Source organism: Cariama cristata, unplaced genomic scaffold (assembly GCF_000690535.1).
Source record: "Cariama cristata isolate BGI_N322 unplaced genomic scaffold, ASM69053v1 scaffold40712, whole genome shotgun sequence".
Taxonomy (NCBI): domain Eukaryota; kingdom Metazoa; phylum Chordata; class Aves; order Cariamiformes; family Cariamidae; genus Cariama; species Cariama cristata.
This window is the reverse complement of record NW_009603983.1, coordinates 1-17,979: the sequence shown is the minus strand read 5'-3', so window position 1 is coordinate 17,979 and position 17,979 is coordinate 1. Positions and strand designations below refer to the sequence as shown.

General features: G+C 42.5%; 1 protein-coding gene across 2 annotated transcripts; it reads right to left on the bottom strand.

The window, feature by feature from the left end:
• Positions 1–4,066: 4,066 nt before the first annotated feature.
• Positions 4,067–16,387, bottom strand: DDX6 (DEAD (Asp-Glu-Ala-Asp) box helicase 6). 2 transcript variants are annotated; one of them, XM_009695405.1, is made up of 13 exons: positions 15,923–16,387; positions 14,400–14,463; positions 13,813–13,917; positions 12,412–12,541; positions 11,784–11,930; positions 11,428–11,522; positions 10,541–10,663; positions 9,927–10,055; positions 9,480–9,596; positions 7,894–7,957; positions 6,885–6,986; positions 5,959–6,138; positions 4,067–4,581 (listed from the first exon to the last, which is right to left on the bottom strand). In XM_009695405.1, exons 1-12 carry the CDS (start codon positions 16,120–16,122, stop codon positions 5,963–5,965), a joined length of 1,452 nt encoding a protein of 483 aa, XP_009693707.1. In that variant the 5' UTR covers positions 16,123–16,387; the 3' UTR covers positions 4,067–4,581; positions 5,959–5,962. The 2 variants fall into 2 exon arrangements, with proteins under 2 accessions (XP_009693707.1, XP_009693705.1); XM_009695403.1 differs by lacking the exon at positions 4,067–4,581 and having other exon boundaries at positions 5,813–6,138.
• Positions 16,388–17,979: the final 1,592 nt, after the last annotated feature.

Sequence of the window (17,979 nt, the reverse complement as noted above, 5' to 3'; positions counted from 1 at the left end):
CGTCCAGTAGCACGTCTTTTTTCCTACCCCCTCCCCGCCCCCCTCCCCCAAATACTGACTGACTCCTTTTCTTGAGGCTTCTCTCCAATGCTGATTGTGAGCGGCCGACGTGTGCCAGGGTCCTCTACAAAGAGGTCAGCATGCTTTTTACTCAGCGCAGTTAAAAGAAAAAAACAAGACCAAATTGGAGTTCCAGGGAGTTTTTATTGAGTTTAATCAACAAAATCAGGATTTTACCATTCATCTTTTTTGCACTCAGAACTCATGAAGGTCTTCACAAGTCGGTGCTGCAACGCACATACAGCCAGAGAAAATACATTCTCAACAAAATCTGAGCTCCACTGGAGAATTTGCCAATGACCGATTTAACAGAAAGCCAATTTTCCCCTCCCTCCCCTCAATGTTTTCAAGGACTAGTCCATGTTGTTTGCTGGTTAACAGTAAGAATACCAACCTCCTGACTAGGGACCACTGGATTACAATATTCCACCTGAATTACAAATAATTTCTCTTCTTGAAATAAAAGTTCCAGTTTCTTTCAATAAAGGGAACAGCGACTATTTTCTTCTCTTGACACCCCTTCCCCACAATTATTGGTTAAAATACAGCAAGGCTGTATCTTAATAAACCCATCCCTCCCTCCCCACCCCTCCTTACCCTTCCCTAACTTGTCTACAGCAGAATTTAACAATGCTTCCACATGGGGGACGTATTAGTAACACAACGGTGAACTGAGCAAAACCTATAGGATAATCTGCCAAAGCCTCATTCTGAAGACTGGGTGCATGCTCTTTGGTCCAGAGACCTGCTTTATTATGAAGATAAGCTGTGATTCACAAAAGATGGACCAGAAGTTCACAGCAATCAGAAAACTCCCTGCGCAGACTACTGTCGCCCCACCTTTACCGTGGCGGCCGCACTGCTGCGAGTTCCTGGGAACAAAATTCACTTCGTCCTCAGAAAGCAACAGCTGCTTGGCCTCAGCGGCATTACCAAGTCCAGCACCAGGACAAGAACCACTGCAACGGCAGCCTGGGAGACGTGGCATGGCATCTCCAAAACATCTAGAACAGAAACCCAGGCAGGACAGCTGTCTGCTCAGGTTTGTGTCCTATCAGGCATTTGAAGAAAAAAAAAAAACACCCACAACTAAAAACCCAAAACAAAACAAACAAAAAAACAAACAAAAAAAAACCTCACCCCAAGCATGTGAAGCATTTTTAAATCCTTGCAGCAGACACCCTCCCCCATCCCAAGTAAAAATAAAGAACAAAAGATCAGAATGAGATGATTTGATACCAACGTGCACACAACATGAATTCATGTTGAGCTTCCCTGTTCTTACCCACAAAAAAAAAAAATCACAGAGGGCAAAGGAAAGATGCTCCCATCTCATTCTGGAAATTGAAACATGTATTTGAGACCAACCCACCCCCCTCCCTTTGGGAAAAGCCCTTCAGCAATGACAGTGCACTCCTGACGGCTCACACCCAGAGACCACCCTGTAGTTTCTCTCGAGTTAAGCCGGCTGAAGATGCATGTCACCCTCTTCACGGCCACTTCACCCAGCTGTGAAGCTCCATTTCCTCAGATTCACGGAGTGACGCTTTCAGACTTCCGAGAGGAAAAGCGTAGAATACATCAGATTCTCATTCACGTCATCTTTCTCAGAGGAAGTATTTGACCTAGGGCTCATCACTGAAGGCTCCAACTAACGCATAAACGTGAAGGCTGGTATGTGACCAGCAGAAACAGGAGCTCGCAAGGAATCTCAGGAAGCCAAGATTTCTACGCGCTCCTTACTCCTGGGTAGGAAAAAAAAAACCAAAACAAAACAACAACCACCCCCCCAAACAAAATTAAACAAAAAAAAAAGCCACAAAACAAACCCCCAAAAAAACCAATAAAACTAGGATTATCCTAGTCCTTTGGAGCATCTTTCCATTTGCAAGATCGCATCTGTTAGAGATAGCCTTCTAGCACCGAAAATAGGCCGCTTCCTTCTCGACAAGAAGCCACCCAAAAATGGTGCCCCCGATAGTTTAGGTAAGTGCCAATCCTCAATTAGAGGCCAAGTTTAAAGTAATACTTTCAAAAGTTCTGTGCTTCAAGAGGGACCATCAACGCATGGCACCAGGCTAACCTACCACAAATCCAAGCAGAGCACACACGTCTGACTCGACATCACTATTCCTGTTCTTGTTACATGTGCATGCCCTGGTAAGATACAAAACTTTTATTTACATTTTTCATGTCTTTGTTGCACTAAAATGATCCCTCTTCTGTCTCTCTGGAAAATCATAAGCTGGCTGCAGTACAAGAGCAAGATTTTACTTTTGGTCAAAGTTACCACCCACAAACTCCCACCCCCCACCCCCAAAAAGCACCCCAAAGTTGTTTACATTTAGTACCTGCCAGTCAGATGTAAGCTGTGTGGCTCACAGAGTGTCTGTGACCAAGCTCTTGAGTTTGTACTCTAGTGCAGCATTTGCTACAATTACAGAGTCACTGCTGACAAAAGGAAAAAAAAAAAAATAAAAAAATCCCAAACGCAAAAACCTTTCCATCTTGTAAAGTTGGTGTCAGGAGGCACCTGACTTCTACTTATGATCCTCAAGGAAACGGACGGGTAAGTCCGCCCTGCAGTTCCAAAGAATTTTACTCAAATTCAAAAAAGAAAAAGGGTCAAAATGGGGAGAAATTAAGACAATTAATTCCTGCCTTGAAGGTAAGCAAGCGTGGTGTGAGTGCAGCATCTGTATACGCGAGAAACAACTGAGCAAAAGGGTTTGCATTCATCCAGGTGCCTCCTGACAGCGTCGGTGAACAGGCTAAAAGGGAATTTAAAAAGAGTACGGTTTCTGATTTGTCTCACTCCTTTTGCCTGTAGATCAGGCCAAACATCAAGCATGTTGGGAGGGGCACAATTTAAAGCAACACTACTTGACCAGAAAGCACTTTTCAGCAATATACAATGCAAAATGACAGAGAGCAGTTCATGCCAAAACAGAGGAGATGGCAAGCAGCTTTCTGCAGCTTCTGACATTAATAGGGGTTTGCCCTTACCTGCTCACAAGTCTGTATAGAGGCCGCTCTGGGCAGAAAATGCACAATGCTGCAGGAAGTAAATCAGTCCCACAAAGCTCCAGAACTGTCAGTTTATGCATGTAAATTGGTTTTCTACGGTTCCTCTTAAACCCAAATCCACGCCTTATGCACATACTGCTCAGCAACACTGACACCCGCTGGATTTCCCCCACGCCATGGTGGGACGCAGATCATGGCCCCCTTCAGAGCTTGCCAAGTTCCTCAAGTTTCTAAGGGGGAAATCGAAGAGCCTCTCCCAACAGGCTGAGCTATGGACTTTGAGGCCTCACAGCCCCACAAGTGATCTCTTCCATACAAGGACAGTGTTGCGAGCACCAGAGCAAACTCACCCTGACAAGGGACGCTTGCAGAGGCCCGCTCTTCACAGAGGTCAGAGCAATTCTCATTGTTTAGTGTTGCAGAAAACTGAGCCCCTCTCATCTTTAGCTGCTCCCATAATCACTCTAATCCCTTTAACCCCAGCAACCTTCATCACAAAAGAAAAAGTTATATATGAACCCAAACAGAAAAAAAAAATCGTATTTACAAAGTTTGTACAATATACACATCTGATTTTCTATGGGACACACTGCACCAGAGGAAAGAGGGCCATGGCTCTGAAACAAGTCTACATATCAAGTGCTGTAACTACTAATGGAGACTCTTATGGAAACCAGTCTTTAGTGTTCTGCTAGAGCGTAGGGCTTTTCTTATGGCTCCTGCAAAGGATGACAGGCTACTCTTTCCTTCTGGAGCTACGATGCTGCACCTAATCAGCCCAGATTTTACGTTGGTTGCGTTTTAAATACAGGTATTTACAGTGTGGGTGAACTGCAGTTGCATATCAACTCCTCCAATTAAAAAAAAAAAAAGTTGAAGAAAAAAGTATTACCAATACGTTTCACCTCTCAGCCCTGGGCTTGGGTACTTGGGGAGGAGGAGAGGGGGAAGAGAGGGGAACTTTGACCTGAAACCAAAAACGGCTGTTGATTTCTCGGGCTGTGTCGGAAAGGTGATATTCTGAATGGTCTCATAGCATAAGGCACTTTGCACGAATAAGTAACAAGCTCTTTAGCTTAAAAACGGATGAGTAACCAGGGAGAAGTTGAAATGCACTCAGTCGATGGTTGAAGAATTTGAAATCGCAGACAAGCTCGTGTTCATCAAGATTCTTCTCTTTTCAGGGTTTCTCTTCTTCCCTTGCTGCCCCTCCCGCCCAAAGAAAAAAAAAATTTAAAACCAGCAGTTAGTGCAACTAATGTTCAATCAGCACACAGTGCAAACAAGTGGAAAAACAAAAAGACATTCCTCCTTTTATCTTCTTTCTTCCTTGTCGCCAAATTTAAAAAGAAAAAAAGGCCGAGCTCTTTAGTCTTCATAGTTCCGAAATGAAAAGATGAAGAAAAACCCACAAAGAGAAGGGTATCCCCAAAGAAATGATGTGTCACAGATCTGGATCAAAGGGCTTCACCTTCTGGCATGCGTAATCAAAGCCTAAAAAACAAACAAACAAAAAAAACCACAACCACAACACCCACAGTTAAATCAACTCTAAGCAAAACCAGAACCTAAGTAATGAATCACATGGACTATGCAGCAGCCCTGGAAAAGCAGAGGGCATTTGGAAGAGCTCAACCTCAAGCACAGCTTCACAGAAAGAGGCGCTGCTAACGCCCTCTGATACCTATGGAGCATGACTACCTGCTCGTTTCTTGTCCTTTATGAAGTGGCAAACGGTTCTCAGGCAAGGTCACAGCATTCCCCTTAAGGAAGCCACCCAAGAGCCTTTTCCAAGTTCATCACCGGGGTGGTTCTGTGTTTTGTTTTTTTTTTCATTTATTTGTTTCTAACACACAGAAAAAACTCAGCCAGCACAGCAGAGGCTGCAAGTCAGCTTAGCGTGACCAGCTAGGGCTCTCTCCTTGAATGATTTCGAAGAAGGGACAGAGGTTCATTTTAACGCTGCCCAGCAGTCTGCTTCTATGGCCACTTGGGGTTTTTTGTCACCCAAGAAGAACTTCAGCAGCTTCACCGGGATTGTCTTTCTAATTCACAATCTCCAAGAGGAGTACACAAAAGAATGATTTCCAACCCGAACTGTGCAGTGTCTGATCTTGCATTATACAGCATCTTAACTAAAACCAGATCAAACATCATCCTGCAGCTGTTCTGCTTGACTGCAATCCACGGTGAGTTTTCTTTTTACAAAGGGACTCATCAGTTTTTCCTGAGACAATGATCAGAAAGGGCACACTCAGGAGTCTCCGACAGTGAAACCTCATTTCCTTATGAGCCTACGTAGACGACCTCGAGTGGCAGCAAAGGTGAATTACAGCTTTGCTACCTATGTTTACTTGCAAAGGTTCTCTGAACCAAAGGATGCAAAAGATGCAGCACCTTTAGCTTGAACCTCTTCCTTCTAACCGGCGAGCTGCTGAGGCTCTTCTGTAGGTGCTCTGTTCTCAAAGCTATCCATTTTGTCTCCTCACCTTTTCGAGGACCACCTTCGTCTCTGCCCCTCACCAATTTCTCATTTTAGCTAAGCAATACAGAAAGAATTCATTAGGCTACCAGCAGCCATCCTGGCCTCTCCAATCACTATTCCCCGCTCCTCCTTTTCCCCCATTTTTGGTCTCCTTAGCATATGGTCAGCATTTCAATTAAAACAACTAAAAATTACTCATCTTCCCCTCCCAGCTTCAGCACATCCACAGAATTCCTTGCACTGAGACCCTATTTCAAACCCTTGTTTTCACATTCGGAGCCTCTCCGGCATATCGGTTTCCCTCTTCCCCTGCAGCAGCATTCACACATCAGTTCCTCTTTCATCCAACACAACTTCTCTATTCAGGAAGGCATTTACATACGCACATGTTTACTGTTTCTCATCTTCTACAGGTTCACTGTGGTATTCTGCCACATACAGGCTCTTGTCAATGTTGCTTGGTATGGGTTTAATTTCAGTTCCCAACTGCTCCTCGATACTTTTCAGGTTGAACCGATCATCATAGGTGATCAAATTGATGGCCAGGCCAAGATGACCAAAGCGACCTGGGGGGGAACAAAAAAAACCCCACTGAACTGAGTAACAGAAGGCTGACCGAAAAAGTCTGCAGACTGTGGAGTTACTAACATCGCTCCCTGACGATGAACAGAAATCTAGACCCCGCCACAGGTCTCTACAACTTTCACATCAGTCTTCGTTAAGGAGTTTCGTACCGCTGTACGATTAAGAAAACCCAGGAGGTTCGAAATGCTCTGACCAAAACTCCTCATTATTCACGACCAAAAAGTCTTCCGCTACCGCATTACGCAAGTCCAGCCCTTCTTCAATAACAGAGCTCCTGAACAAGCCTGAACCACAAAGTTCAAGCACACCCAAGTTCCTTTGTTTACTGCCTTTAAGGGTACGCTTTACTCATGTGTAGACAACAGAAACGTACCTTGGGACACACACAGAGGAAAACTACGCTTAAGACACCATGGAAGCTAGGTTTTCAGTACAGAATTTTCCCAAACTGCAAACAGGAGCATAAGTAAGTCTCCCGAGATTAAAGCAAAACATGCTCCGGCCCCCCACCATTAGGCTGTTCAGGTTGGCTTCAAGCGAACAGCTCTTTATTCGGGTATTTGTGAGGATAACCATCTGAGAGGATACTCAAAAATAAACGTCAGAAAAATCAAAGCTACCTAAAATAATTCTCAGATACAGTAATAAAAAACAGAAGCCAATTCAAGCCTAAGAAACATCACAGCCATCAGCAAAATTGTACCTAAAAGACAGTTTTTCCTCTCACCTGATCTGCCAATACGATGGAGATAAGTCTCCGCCAGCTTCGGGAAATCAAAGTTTATCACCACATTCACAGCTTGGATATCAATACCTCGGGTAAACAGATCTGAAAGACAATCCAGATCGTGAAGAAAGTCTATTTCAACGCAATCATATGCTGACAGTATTTAAGGTGGAAAGATTTAACAATGATTAACATTGGCTTGCACTAGTTTCCAGATAGAAGCTTCCCTTGTATGAAAGACAGTTTACATACAATTTTGTTACGATGTCTTCCTGCTCTTTATCCATTATAAACAGGAATAATACAAGAAGAATGACCAAAACACCAGATCTGCACGTCCATGTCAAAAAGGCAATTAGCACGAAGCTAGTCTTTGCCACATTAGGCCATTTCTGAGCAGGTCTTCTTATAGAAGCATCTCCTCACACATGATTCTGCATTGCCAATGTCACAACAGACTTGAGATCTGAACTACATCCCGCTAGCTCAACTATTTTTATTCCTCTTCTGGTGATTTTTGTTAAGACGACCCAGACGCATGTGGTGATCACCAGACAGATCTCAAACGGGCCGTACAATGGAGAGCTCGAATCATATACAGGCCAATCAAAATTATTACAGTATTTAGAAAATATGAGCTATAAACACTTAAAGAATCGTAAAACTTACTCGGGGGATCCTAGCCACAGTTCTACCGGTATTTTGTAAAGCTTACGTCCCACCAACTCAGAGAACACTCACGTGTGAAAATATGCAGAAAACATAACTGGTGCAGAAAATACCATCACAGAAAACCAATTTGTTAGCAAGTTACACCTTCACTGTTTGTCACAAAAGACAAAAATTTACATGCCTAAAGGCATGCTACATGCAGGCTTGACAAAGGCATCTTACCAAAACAGACCGTTTTGTTTTATTACAAATCAAGTGATCTATTATACCTGGGCTAACAGCTAATCCGCTTTCTATCACAACCTTGAGAAACAGGAAAGCGTTTACAAATTCTTACCAGTGCAAACAAGATTGCGGCATAAGCCATTTCGGAAGTCGTGGAACACACGATTGCGGTGCTCCTAGAATTGTATATAGATAAACAAAGGAAACAAACAAACAGTTGTGACTTTCAGGTATATTCAAGTTACAAACACTGAGCTTCAATCACGTGAGAACTGCTGAGTCAAATGAAGTTGCTAGGCCATATCGTTTAGCACTTCTTACCCGTATATTCTAAAGAATTTACCAGAGGGGCCCTTGGTACCACTTTTAGACAAAGACTTAACTGACTGCATTTTAAAGGTTCCTACAGTTGCATCAAAGCCATCTCAGAATAAGAGCCTCTCAAGCTACAATTACATGAAACCCACATCAATAAAGTTAAACTGATATTTTGACCATCACCTTTCCTCAGCCCTCAGTCAAATTCAATACACATTTTATTTATTCCCTTAAAAACTGAGGCCAGCAGTAACTTCATTTTCCAGTGTGGAGTGTTTTTCACTACCGATTCAGAATGAGGGGTGAGACAAGTCAATTGTCTGCGAAGACTCTCCTCTCACAAACAAGTCACTTTGGGCCACAGAAAGTTTAAGTAATATCACTGTTAAGGAGTGAAATTAATGGCAGGAATGAACAAGCTGAAGTTCTCCACACAAGCATAACTGCCTTTTGCCACAAAGATCATCTAGTGACTGATCAAAACCATACAAAAATCAAGACTTCAAGGAACCCATTTGCCTATCTCGCTGCTCTCAATACCGACATCACTTCTATTTCTGCTTTCTTAATTATTGGTTTGCATTGGCATTACCTGTCCGTTCCATGAACAGCAAGCTAGATTTCCTCTGAAGCTTTCATTTGATTTTATTCTAGCTTATATATAACAGGAAAAAAATATTTTACAGTACTACTGTTTCACATGCATCTCTTCAACCTTCTGAGATCTTTCAGTATACTTGCTGAAAACAAGGGAATTACGAGTATGAAGCCAGAGGACACGAGAGCTAACATACAATTAACAGAAACCTCTGCACTAGCAAAGCTGCGCTGGCATTTTTCACCATCTACATCAAGGACAGAGACCCTCAGTCGCCATATACCAGTCGTGGTTTTCGCCGAGAGCTCTCATCAAAGCCACCTCCCTGACTTCTCAGATTGCTCTGCAGTCACAGTGCAAGATTTACTGTTTGCAAAGCCATGCAGGGCATTCAACTGGCCGAGTATTGGGGTTTTTGTCATTTGTTTTAAATCGGGCTCATTTTCATCTGTGTCAGTTACACTGTGTGGTCTAGCATGGCTTCCCACGCTGGCACATGGAGGCAGCAGCAGTAAGAACCACGCCTTCTGGCCACGGCCTGTGCTTACACTGGACTAATGAATTCACCTGACCTGAAGTACTCTTAAATACCAACTTACCAGCTACCTTTAATAGTCTGGAAAGAGGTTGGGAGGAGCTGTCTAAAAACAACTCTATAGCAAAGAAATACATGTTTCAGTTTTCAAAGAACATGCACATTTAAAGCAAGCACAAGACTTACTTCAGCTATGCAGTAAAGCTCGGGGTGGCATGGAATAAACTGTTGTAGACTTCATACTCACCTGCCTCATTTTAGCATGGATATAGAAGCAGGAATAGCCCAGCTGGGAGATCTTTTTGGCTAGCAATTCGACCCGTTGAGAGGAGTTGCAGAAAATGATCGACTGGTTAATCTGGAGCTGAACATATAAGACGTGTGCTCGGTAAGTGCAGCATTTGACTAACAAATGATCCAAGACGTAAGTCTAAACTCCCTCCAGAAAGCAAGCAAAGCAGGTATACTGCTGGTAATTTACACAGTATGTATCTTTGTAGAACAGGAGAGACAAGTAACAAAGTTCTGTAACACAAAGGTGCAGGACAAGAAGCACGTATTTTTAGCTTCCACTAAATAGCACACTTTGACAACGAAAAAGTGTCGTTAGGCCATCCTTGCCACCCTCAGTCTTATTCTTGGATCCGAAAGGAGAAAATCTTCTGTATGTTCTTGACTCAGCCCTACTGCTTACCCTGGAAAACAGCGTATTGAGGCAGTGTACTTTCTGACGCTCAGTTACATAGGCATAGTACTGGGTAACTCCCTTCAAGGTCAGCTCCTCCATCAGATTAATCTCATAGGGTTTCTGCAAATGGGAATTCTGAAAAATAGATAAGGATAAAGCCGGTATACCTAGATGCAAAACAACGTAAGTACTTGCCACTCCGTAGCACGTTTAACTTCCTCCGTGGTAAGAATGCGCTACCAGGCCACTCGCTCTTCAGGCTATACAGAAAACAGATTACTTAAAACAAAGGATTATTTATAAACCCAAGGCGACCAAGCAGGTCGCACAGGAGCGCCCTCCGGAAGCAAATCAGTGCAGATGGCATGTGACTAATGTACAAAGTGGAAAACAGTACCTTATAGGCAAGAACTATCCATACCTAGCTTTCCCACTGAAGTTACTGTAGGTCAAAAATTATTTTCAAACTTCTGTCCTCGATTTAGGCCAACTTAGATTAAAGCGGTAAAGTTTGGACGTGTTAAAAAAACCCCGAGCACTAACAGCTACGCGCCACTCATTCACACATTTCATGTGCAACATCACCATCATCGTAGCTATGTGAATACATCTGCACTCACCATGAACTTCTGTACACTCAAAGGGAAAGTGGCCGAGTAGAGCAAAATCTGTCTGTTCTTAGGTAGCGTGAGAATAATGTCTTCCATTATTTGAACAAAATCTTGAGACAGCAACTTGTCTGCCTGTAAAAACAGAAGTAATAAAGAGTAAGTTAATTCAATGGGGCAAGATTTCAGTCTTCTGGTAGTACCACATGGGGGGGCGGGTCTGTGCGTGCAGGAAACCACGAACAAAACCCAACCCAAGACACCAGGAGCATTCTCCTTGCTCTTATGATGGGTCCATCCCCTTTGGAGCACAGTCCACACTCCAAAAGATGTGTGATTTAGCTACTGGAGACAGTATTCATGAGTAAAAGGAAGTTTACCCTCTCTTGGTTTTCAGCCCTTTGATTTAAATGGAATCAAAGTCAGGAAAAATAAATGTAATCTAAATTAAAAAGTTATCAGGGTTCTTATCAGACTCATCCAAGAGCTTTCACGCAATTATTTTCTCAAGCTCTCACTCAGAAGCCTGTACGCTTCATAAATGTTCATAAATCAGTTTTATATACAATTATGTGGCAAGCACAGCTCGCTCATTATAAACTGAAACCAAACAAAATGCATTCCTTCATTTCAGTACAGTTACTCTATTCTTCAGGAATAGCGAAGAAGACAGGAAAGTCAAATCTTCCTAGGCTGTTTTCATACAGGATTCACATGCAAAAAAAATTCTTCCTCCAAAATACCTTCTCAAAAATACCAAGAAACGGGTGAGCTATAACCTTATAGTGTCTCTAAGCAAAGTTTGATTTGTTGCTGTGCGTAACAAGAAGACTCGCCGAGACACATCATTGCTTTAACTTGGTGTTAAAATCCCAAAACATTTAATGTGAGCAACTTGCCTCATCCAATACTATCATCTGGACATGCTCAACTTTTGCTACTCCTTTCTTGATGAGATCGAGAATTCTCCCAGGGGTAGCTATCACCACATGCACTGTAAGGTTAGAAGAGAGAGGGGAAAAAAAAAACAAACAAACACAAACGGTTAAGGCGACTAAAACAATGTTTCCAGCATTCGTGGCCATGTTTCATACAAACAGTTTGAGAGAGTAACGACAGTGTAGCAACAGCGAACAAGACATATTGTAGTCTGTTCTGTAACAGACAAACAATAACAACAAGCAGAAATTCCACTACCACACCGTAAAAGCCACAAAAAAAACCAGCAACTGTAGCGTAGCAAAAGTGCTCCAACCTGTATCATCAAGCCTCATTATGTCATCTCGCAAATTGGTTCCTCCCGTTGTTGCCATCACTTTGGCACCTCCCATGTGTTTGCTGACTTGGATACAGATTTGACTGACCTGCAGGGCTAGTTCACGGGTGGGAACGATCACCATTGCTGAAAGTTAAAAGCATCAGTGTGAGTTACTCATAACACACTGTATCTTAAATACTAATCCTCAGAGGAGACAGAGACTTCATGAAAGCTACACTTCAAATGGTACATTTCCACTCTGGAAATGCTGAACAAGACCTAGAAACTGCTTACAAGAAGGCAAATTCTGTGCAAGGGTTCTCCATCCCTCGACATTCCCTCCACACGAGTCCCCCAGCTAGCATGCTCGCTTATTACTCCAAATCCACCTTCCAGGGCAAGAGAGTAAAACGTAGAAGACATCTTCCATCTCAAGCTTCTGAAGGCAACTGTGGGACTTTTAAAATTCCACCTCCCCTCCACCACTCCCCACTAACTTTCTTCGAAAGTACAAGCAGATAATCTATGCTGCTCAATTTCACCGACCAGTTTTAAATTCAGGTCTGCTGCATCGCAACCGACACCATTACCTGGCTGCAGCTAAGCGAGATCCATCTCAACTGACCTTGTATATTGTCCTTCTTTAAGTCTAGCCGTTCAAGTAAAGGAATGAGGTAGGCTCCACTCTTGCCTGTTCCATTTTTCGCTCTAGCCAAGATATCCCTACCAGATAAAGCAATGGGGATGCTCTCCTCCTGAAATGCAACAACAGACAGCGCATGAGCAATCAAAAGTCACACTCGCTAAAGAAGCTGGCCAAATTTAACTCTCCTCGCTAACAGTGTCACGTGAAATCCGACTGTTTCACGAACAGAATATCCCACAAGCATTGCAGGCTCACAACAGGAAGGCGTTAAACTTATCAGTAAAGAGTTCCCCAACAAAGCAATAGCTCCACTCCCCATATCCCACTTAAAAGTCCTTATCCTGGTCGTAAGAGAACCAGGGATCAGGTACCACAGGAACGGTAAACCCATACCAACACATTAGGAAAAAAGTGAAAAATTAGGGAAAAAAAAAAAGTGAAGAGGCAGTAAGAGTCACTAGCAGACAACTCCTATGGAAAAAGGCACCCACCTATATCTTAGCATCAGAACCATCTCAGCCCGCGTAATTCAAACCTGCACGCTCCTGTGATATACTTCTCATAAAAGCAGTAGGCTTTCCTTTCGAAACTTCAGCCGTTCAAACACAGGCCCCAAGTAGTTTCCACTTTAATGCCTCTTACAGCAACATCTAAAGAACCCTCAGCCTTTTGGAAAGGCAGCATAATTAGAATCTGTTTCAAAGCAGACAAATTACCTAAAAGCCAAAGCTTTCTCATGCCTTAAGGAGATAAAGTGGCAGAGCTGTGTCAATGATAATCCTCCAAAGAGCAATCAAAAGAGAGTTCAACCTCCCTGCCCCCATCAAGTTTACACATCAACAGTTCTTAATAGAACAAGCCTTAAAAGTAAAAGCAAGATGAAGGGACAGAAAAGTAAACTCGATAATGTATTAATCTCTCTCCCATAATCTCCATTACGCTCCTTCCAGGGGCTTACGATAAAAAAGCCAAGGCCACGCGATAAAGCCATGGTTATCTTCGTAATAACCAAAGGCACGCAGCTTAAGGCAACTCGGTTTTCCAGAATTATTTACAGAATGGCCCTGTTCTCACCGGGGCTACTTATGTGAAGGATGTTACTGAACAAACAATTAATACACTAATGCCCCCAAAGTGAAAAGGAAAATCCAAGTTAACTTCTCTAAAGCCCAGGTCAGTCCCATCTCTAAGTCACCCATTGCACGATTTAGTCAAGTGTTAGAAATTCTTCCCTTCCCCAAACGGCCACCAAGTTCTACCAGTCACAGTCCCAGTTTTCCCAAATCACAACACAAGCGTCCAGCGCTTAAGCATGAAAAAGAATTTCAGTAAATTTATAAAAATTCAACGCTGCTTGTAAGTAGTCTGTTTGTAAACAACCTGAATAGGAGATGGTTTTTCCCAGCCCATTTCAAAAATTCCCATCAGCAACTCCCGTTTCAAACAGTAATCTTCAAACTCATTTCCTTTTGTGGAGGTCACGTCCTGAATAATCAAAAGAAAAGCACATCCATAAGGTTAGGTCATACAACCCGCAGCTGTACATTGGTCTGACTCAATGAGAGATTGCCTATGCAGGAAGACCACACAGTGCATTCCATTACTACCTCGGTGCTCCCACTAATCTGTGCAATACCATACAGTGAAGAAGGAAACATCAGCTCTCTCAAAACCAAATACAGCACTGTGAACGTACACTAACATCTTTCGATCTGCCTTGCGAGAGACGCCGACAATCACTCTCATGCTGTAAGACTGACAAAGTAAGAAATCCACAGTAAACTCCATTATTGAGCTTTCCAAGCAAAGCATCTCTCCCAAGCAGTTTCAGAACAAATTAATTCTTCAGTTAAAACAGTAGGCGCTGAACTGCTTTTGAATCTTTGCTTAGGACAAACATTTTGCCACTGCAGCTTCTCCCACATATTTTGTTTAATTATTTATTCCTACAATTTACTCATCCTTACCGAAGTTTTGATTCTCAAATCCTTTGGAGGGAGTTTTAAAGTCTTCTTCCAGTCATCACCAGGTCTATAGCAAAAATAAGAAAAATAATTTTTTTTTAAAATCTGATTTAATAATTTTATTTTGCATTCTTATTTTCTTAGATACAGCAATGAACATGTAACATTTTCACCTCCTGAAAGCTAAAAGCGCCTACACATATGAGCTCAAGTCTTCTCTAAGCTAAGCAGGATGCAACAGGCAAGAAACTGTAAACAGAGAAAATCAGCAGTCTGCCAAGCACACAGAGAATTTGTGAAATCTTTATCCAGTCATGATTCAAGTCCCATTTTTAGGGCACTGAATCAGCAGAACACAGATTTAAAACTGAGCACTGACCTAGTCATATGACAGAAACTGGCTATAATAAATCCACACGAGAATATTTCACCACTTAAAAGAAAAACAAAGTTTCTCTTGCCCAGGGAACATCCATTCTTAATCCGTGCAGATAACAAACACTTTTGCAGAGAACATTACATAAACACATACTCCACTTGCTGATCAAACGTTGTCTTTTGCCCTCAATGAGTTAGACACCCATCCTCTTGGAAGCTACTGTACAGAGGAGAGTAAGTCCTTTTCCCCAATTCCCGGAAGTCACGAGTGAATTTTGATGAGTTTTAACTCATCGGTTTCCTTAGAGTAACCCATTGGGGGTGGGGGGGGAACCAGTTAGGCAGACTTTAGGAACCCGAGTATTCCATTACACACTCTTTGACAACAGCTGGCACTTCCTTTGCAAATAATCGAGTAACAAAATAAAAGTGAATGTTGTTCAGGGTGAGGAAGAACCACGGGGGGAAAAAAAAGAAAAGGAACACATTACCACACCATCCAAGTCTTTTACATCTTTCAGAATTTCCAGCCAGCACGCTCACGTTTTATTAGCACGTTTCCAAAACCAGTCTGATGGTAGGAGGGTATCAGAGCGGTACCACAGTATCTCAGCTCAGGCTTTGATGAATTAAAGCCAGAATGTTACACCAAGGAGAGCAAGCGCTACTATTTAAGACCAATCACAAAAGATAACCGACTTTAAAGGATTTCTCACCACGAGAAAGAACCACAACAAACAACTGAAACGCATACACAACTGGACTGAGACTAGATGGCGTTTCCTCCTCTGTCTGAAACTTCAGTTTGGTTCCTTCCCACTCCTCAACTTCCCTCTCATACCACTCGCAATGAGCAAAGAAAACAGGATGCTGCTGCTCAGTGGGCTACCTCTGGCAAGCAGCTACGTGTTCTGAAAAGCAAAGTGTCAAATCCAGTTTTCACAATGAACATGCTGCAAAGATCGCTGTCAGAGGGAAGCTCGCACACGGAAATACAGCTTTCTTTTCATAATGAACATCACAGGAGAATTCTAACCGCCAAACTCATAAAACAACAGAAGAAAACTTTTTTAAAGGGGAACCCCAGAACACTTTCCCATACCTGACTTACAAACGTTACTTTTGTTGCAGTCGATACAAACACTTACTTAATAGCGGTGGTCATACTCTGTGCTTGCTGTTGAGTGCCGTTATTGATTGTGTTGGCATTTTTCAGCTGGTTCATCTGTTGCTGAGTTTGCGTGCCTCCACCTCCTGGGCCCCCGCTGGGTTTTACCGGGCCTCTCAACTGCCCATTCTGACTGGATAGACCCATTATAACAGGGTTCTCTGTTCTGGCCGTGCTCATGTTTTTATTTTTAAAGATGTCTTTTTAGACTTCAAAACTTTGAAAGTCAGTACAGAAACTGTAATAACAGTTTATTAGACTCTCCAAAATGAAGAGATAAATAAGTCTTGCTCAATATATGAGTCCTTTATTGCAATGCAGGCAAGCACCTGTAAGTCACTCAAAAGTAAAGTAGTAACTTGCTCTGATGCACTGTGGATCAACTTTTTTTTAAAAAAAGCCCTCTAACAAAGTTGAGTTATATCAGAATTCACTTGCTTTGATCTGAAAGAGAAGCAGACGATAACAATTAGTATGTGGATTTTTGCCTACATAAACCACGCCAGTTTACCTTTGTATTTTAAGAATCACTTCTTCCCAGGCAGCACGCAACAACAGTACTCGCTTTTCTATTTTCTCAGTGATAATTACCAAGATGCACGTCAAACTTCTTTCTCCTTTGTATAAAGCTGCGCCCACCACCTTCAGTCACCGAAGATAATTTTCCAAACAGCTATACTTCCAACAGCCTTCCAGTGAGTAACCACTTGAAAAATACTACCTGTCCGCCCCCCTCCATAAAGCAAGCATGAATTATATCAATTGCTTTGCTGGTTCTTGAAATCCCCCCACTCCTGGGACATGGCAAAGCAGCCTTAAGATACTAAGCAACAACGTTAGCGCAAGTTTGTGACAGGAAGCAAGGCCACAACACCAAGCGGACATTCCAGTTTGAACTGAGGAAACCTTGAAGTTACTCTGATCACCCTTTTCACTTTGAAACGGAAAATGAAATTATGTTACCTTTTTTTACTTAAAAAAAACCAAAACACCACACACAGAAAACCCACCCAAACCAGCTTACCCTCTTCCAACCCAAAAAGTTAGTTCAACCAGCTTGCTCAAACTTTTAAATCGGGTATTGATTTAACACCGTTCGAAATAGTGAAACTAACGATATCATCACACTGAACTGACAGTAGCTTCCTGTTTTGTTAAGTCTAAGTGACCGAGCCTAAACTGCAGCAGTGAGTAATATACACTTATGCTAGATATCTAGCTTCCTGCTTATGTGCTGCGCATGACATTACCTTCCAGCTGTCAGTAACAACTTGTAATTGCTCTCAAAAGCTAACGCTCAGTGCACATGACTTAATAGTATTGACACCGTATCTAACAGAAAGGTTGGCAAAATTGTAAAGAGATAATACAAAGTCTGCACCTTACATAAAGTAAACGTGGACCAGAACTGAAAAACTCCTTACAACGATATTAGGGAGCCAAGACGTTCCATCTGAAACCTTTTGGAAGCAACAGAAAGTAGGTTTGCCCGTACAATTTGTCATCACAACATGTCTGTATCTTGGGAAAACACAAAGGAAAAACCAGCAGACTACTGCTTCCTAACTTCAATGTCCACAAAAAATGTGCATCTCCCCACTGAATAAAAGGCAAATTCGAGAGCATTTCAAGAGAATGGAAAAGGAATTCAGACTCTTCCCGGTTGTTTCCAAGTGTGTCAAGTCTGGTTTCACAGCAAAACTTTAAAGTTCGCAGAACTAGTATTTTTCTGCTAGTTATCTTCCTAACTGGAAGCACTGTTTCAAAGAATCTTCGAAGAGAGGCTTCTCTTGCCCATTAACTTTCTAAAACCCGGACGAGTCACAAAAGTAACCGGGGCCACCCAGAAGACCGAGGAGTTCTCCGATATTGTAGGAGACAAAACCTCCGAGTCCCTTAACCTCCCCTCGCTCGTAATTACCCTTTAAAAGGATAGAGATTAAAGGAGAACGACAGCCTCCCCGAACCCCACAAATCTCCCCGCTCAGAGACGAGAAGCGCCACCATTTCGCAAACCCGCGGTCCGACGGAAAAAAG

What these genes read in the sequence shown, in the direction of transcription:
- DDX6 (XM_009695405.1), bottom strand. Translation starts at nt 16,122, where the DNA reads ATGAGCACGGCCAGAACAGAGAACCCTGTTATAATGGGTCTATCCAGT. An exon ending in TCCATGCTAAAATGAGGCAG is followed by an intron (nt 7,958 to 9,479) that starts GTGAGTATGAAG and finishes ATACAATTCTAG; the next exon opens with GAGCACCGCAATCGTGTGTT. An exon ending in CCGCAATCTTGTTTGCACTG is followed by an intron (nt 6,987 to 7,893) that starts GTAAGAATTTGT and finishes ATTGTCTTTCAG; the next exon opens with ATCTGTTTACCCGAGGTATT.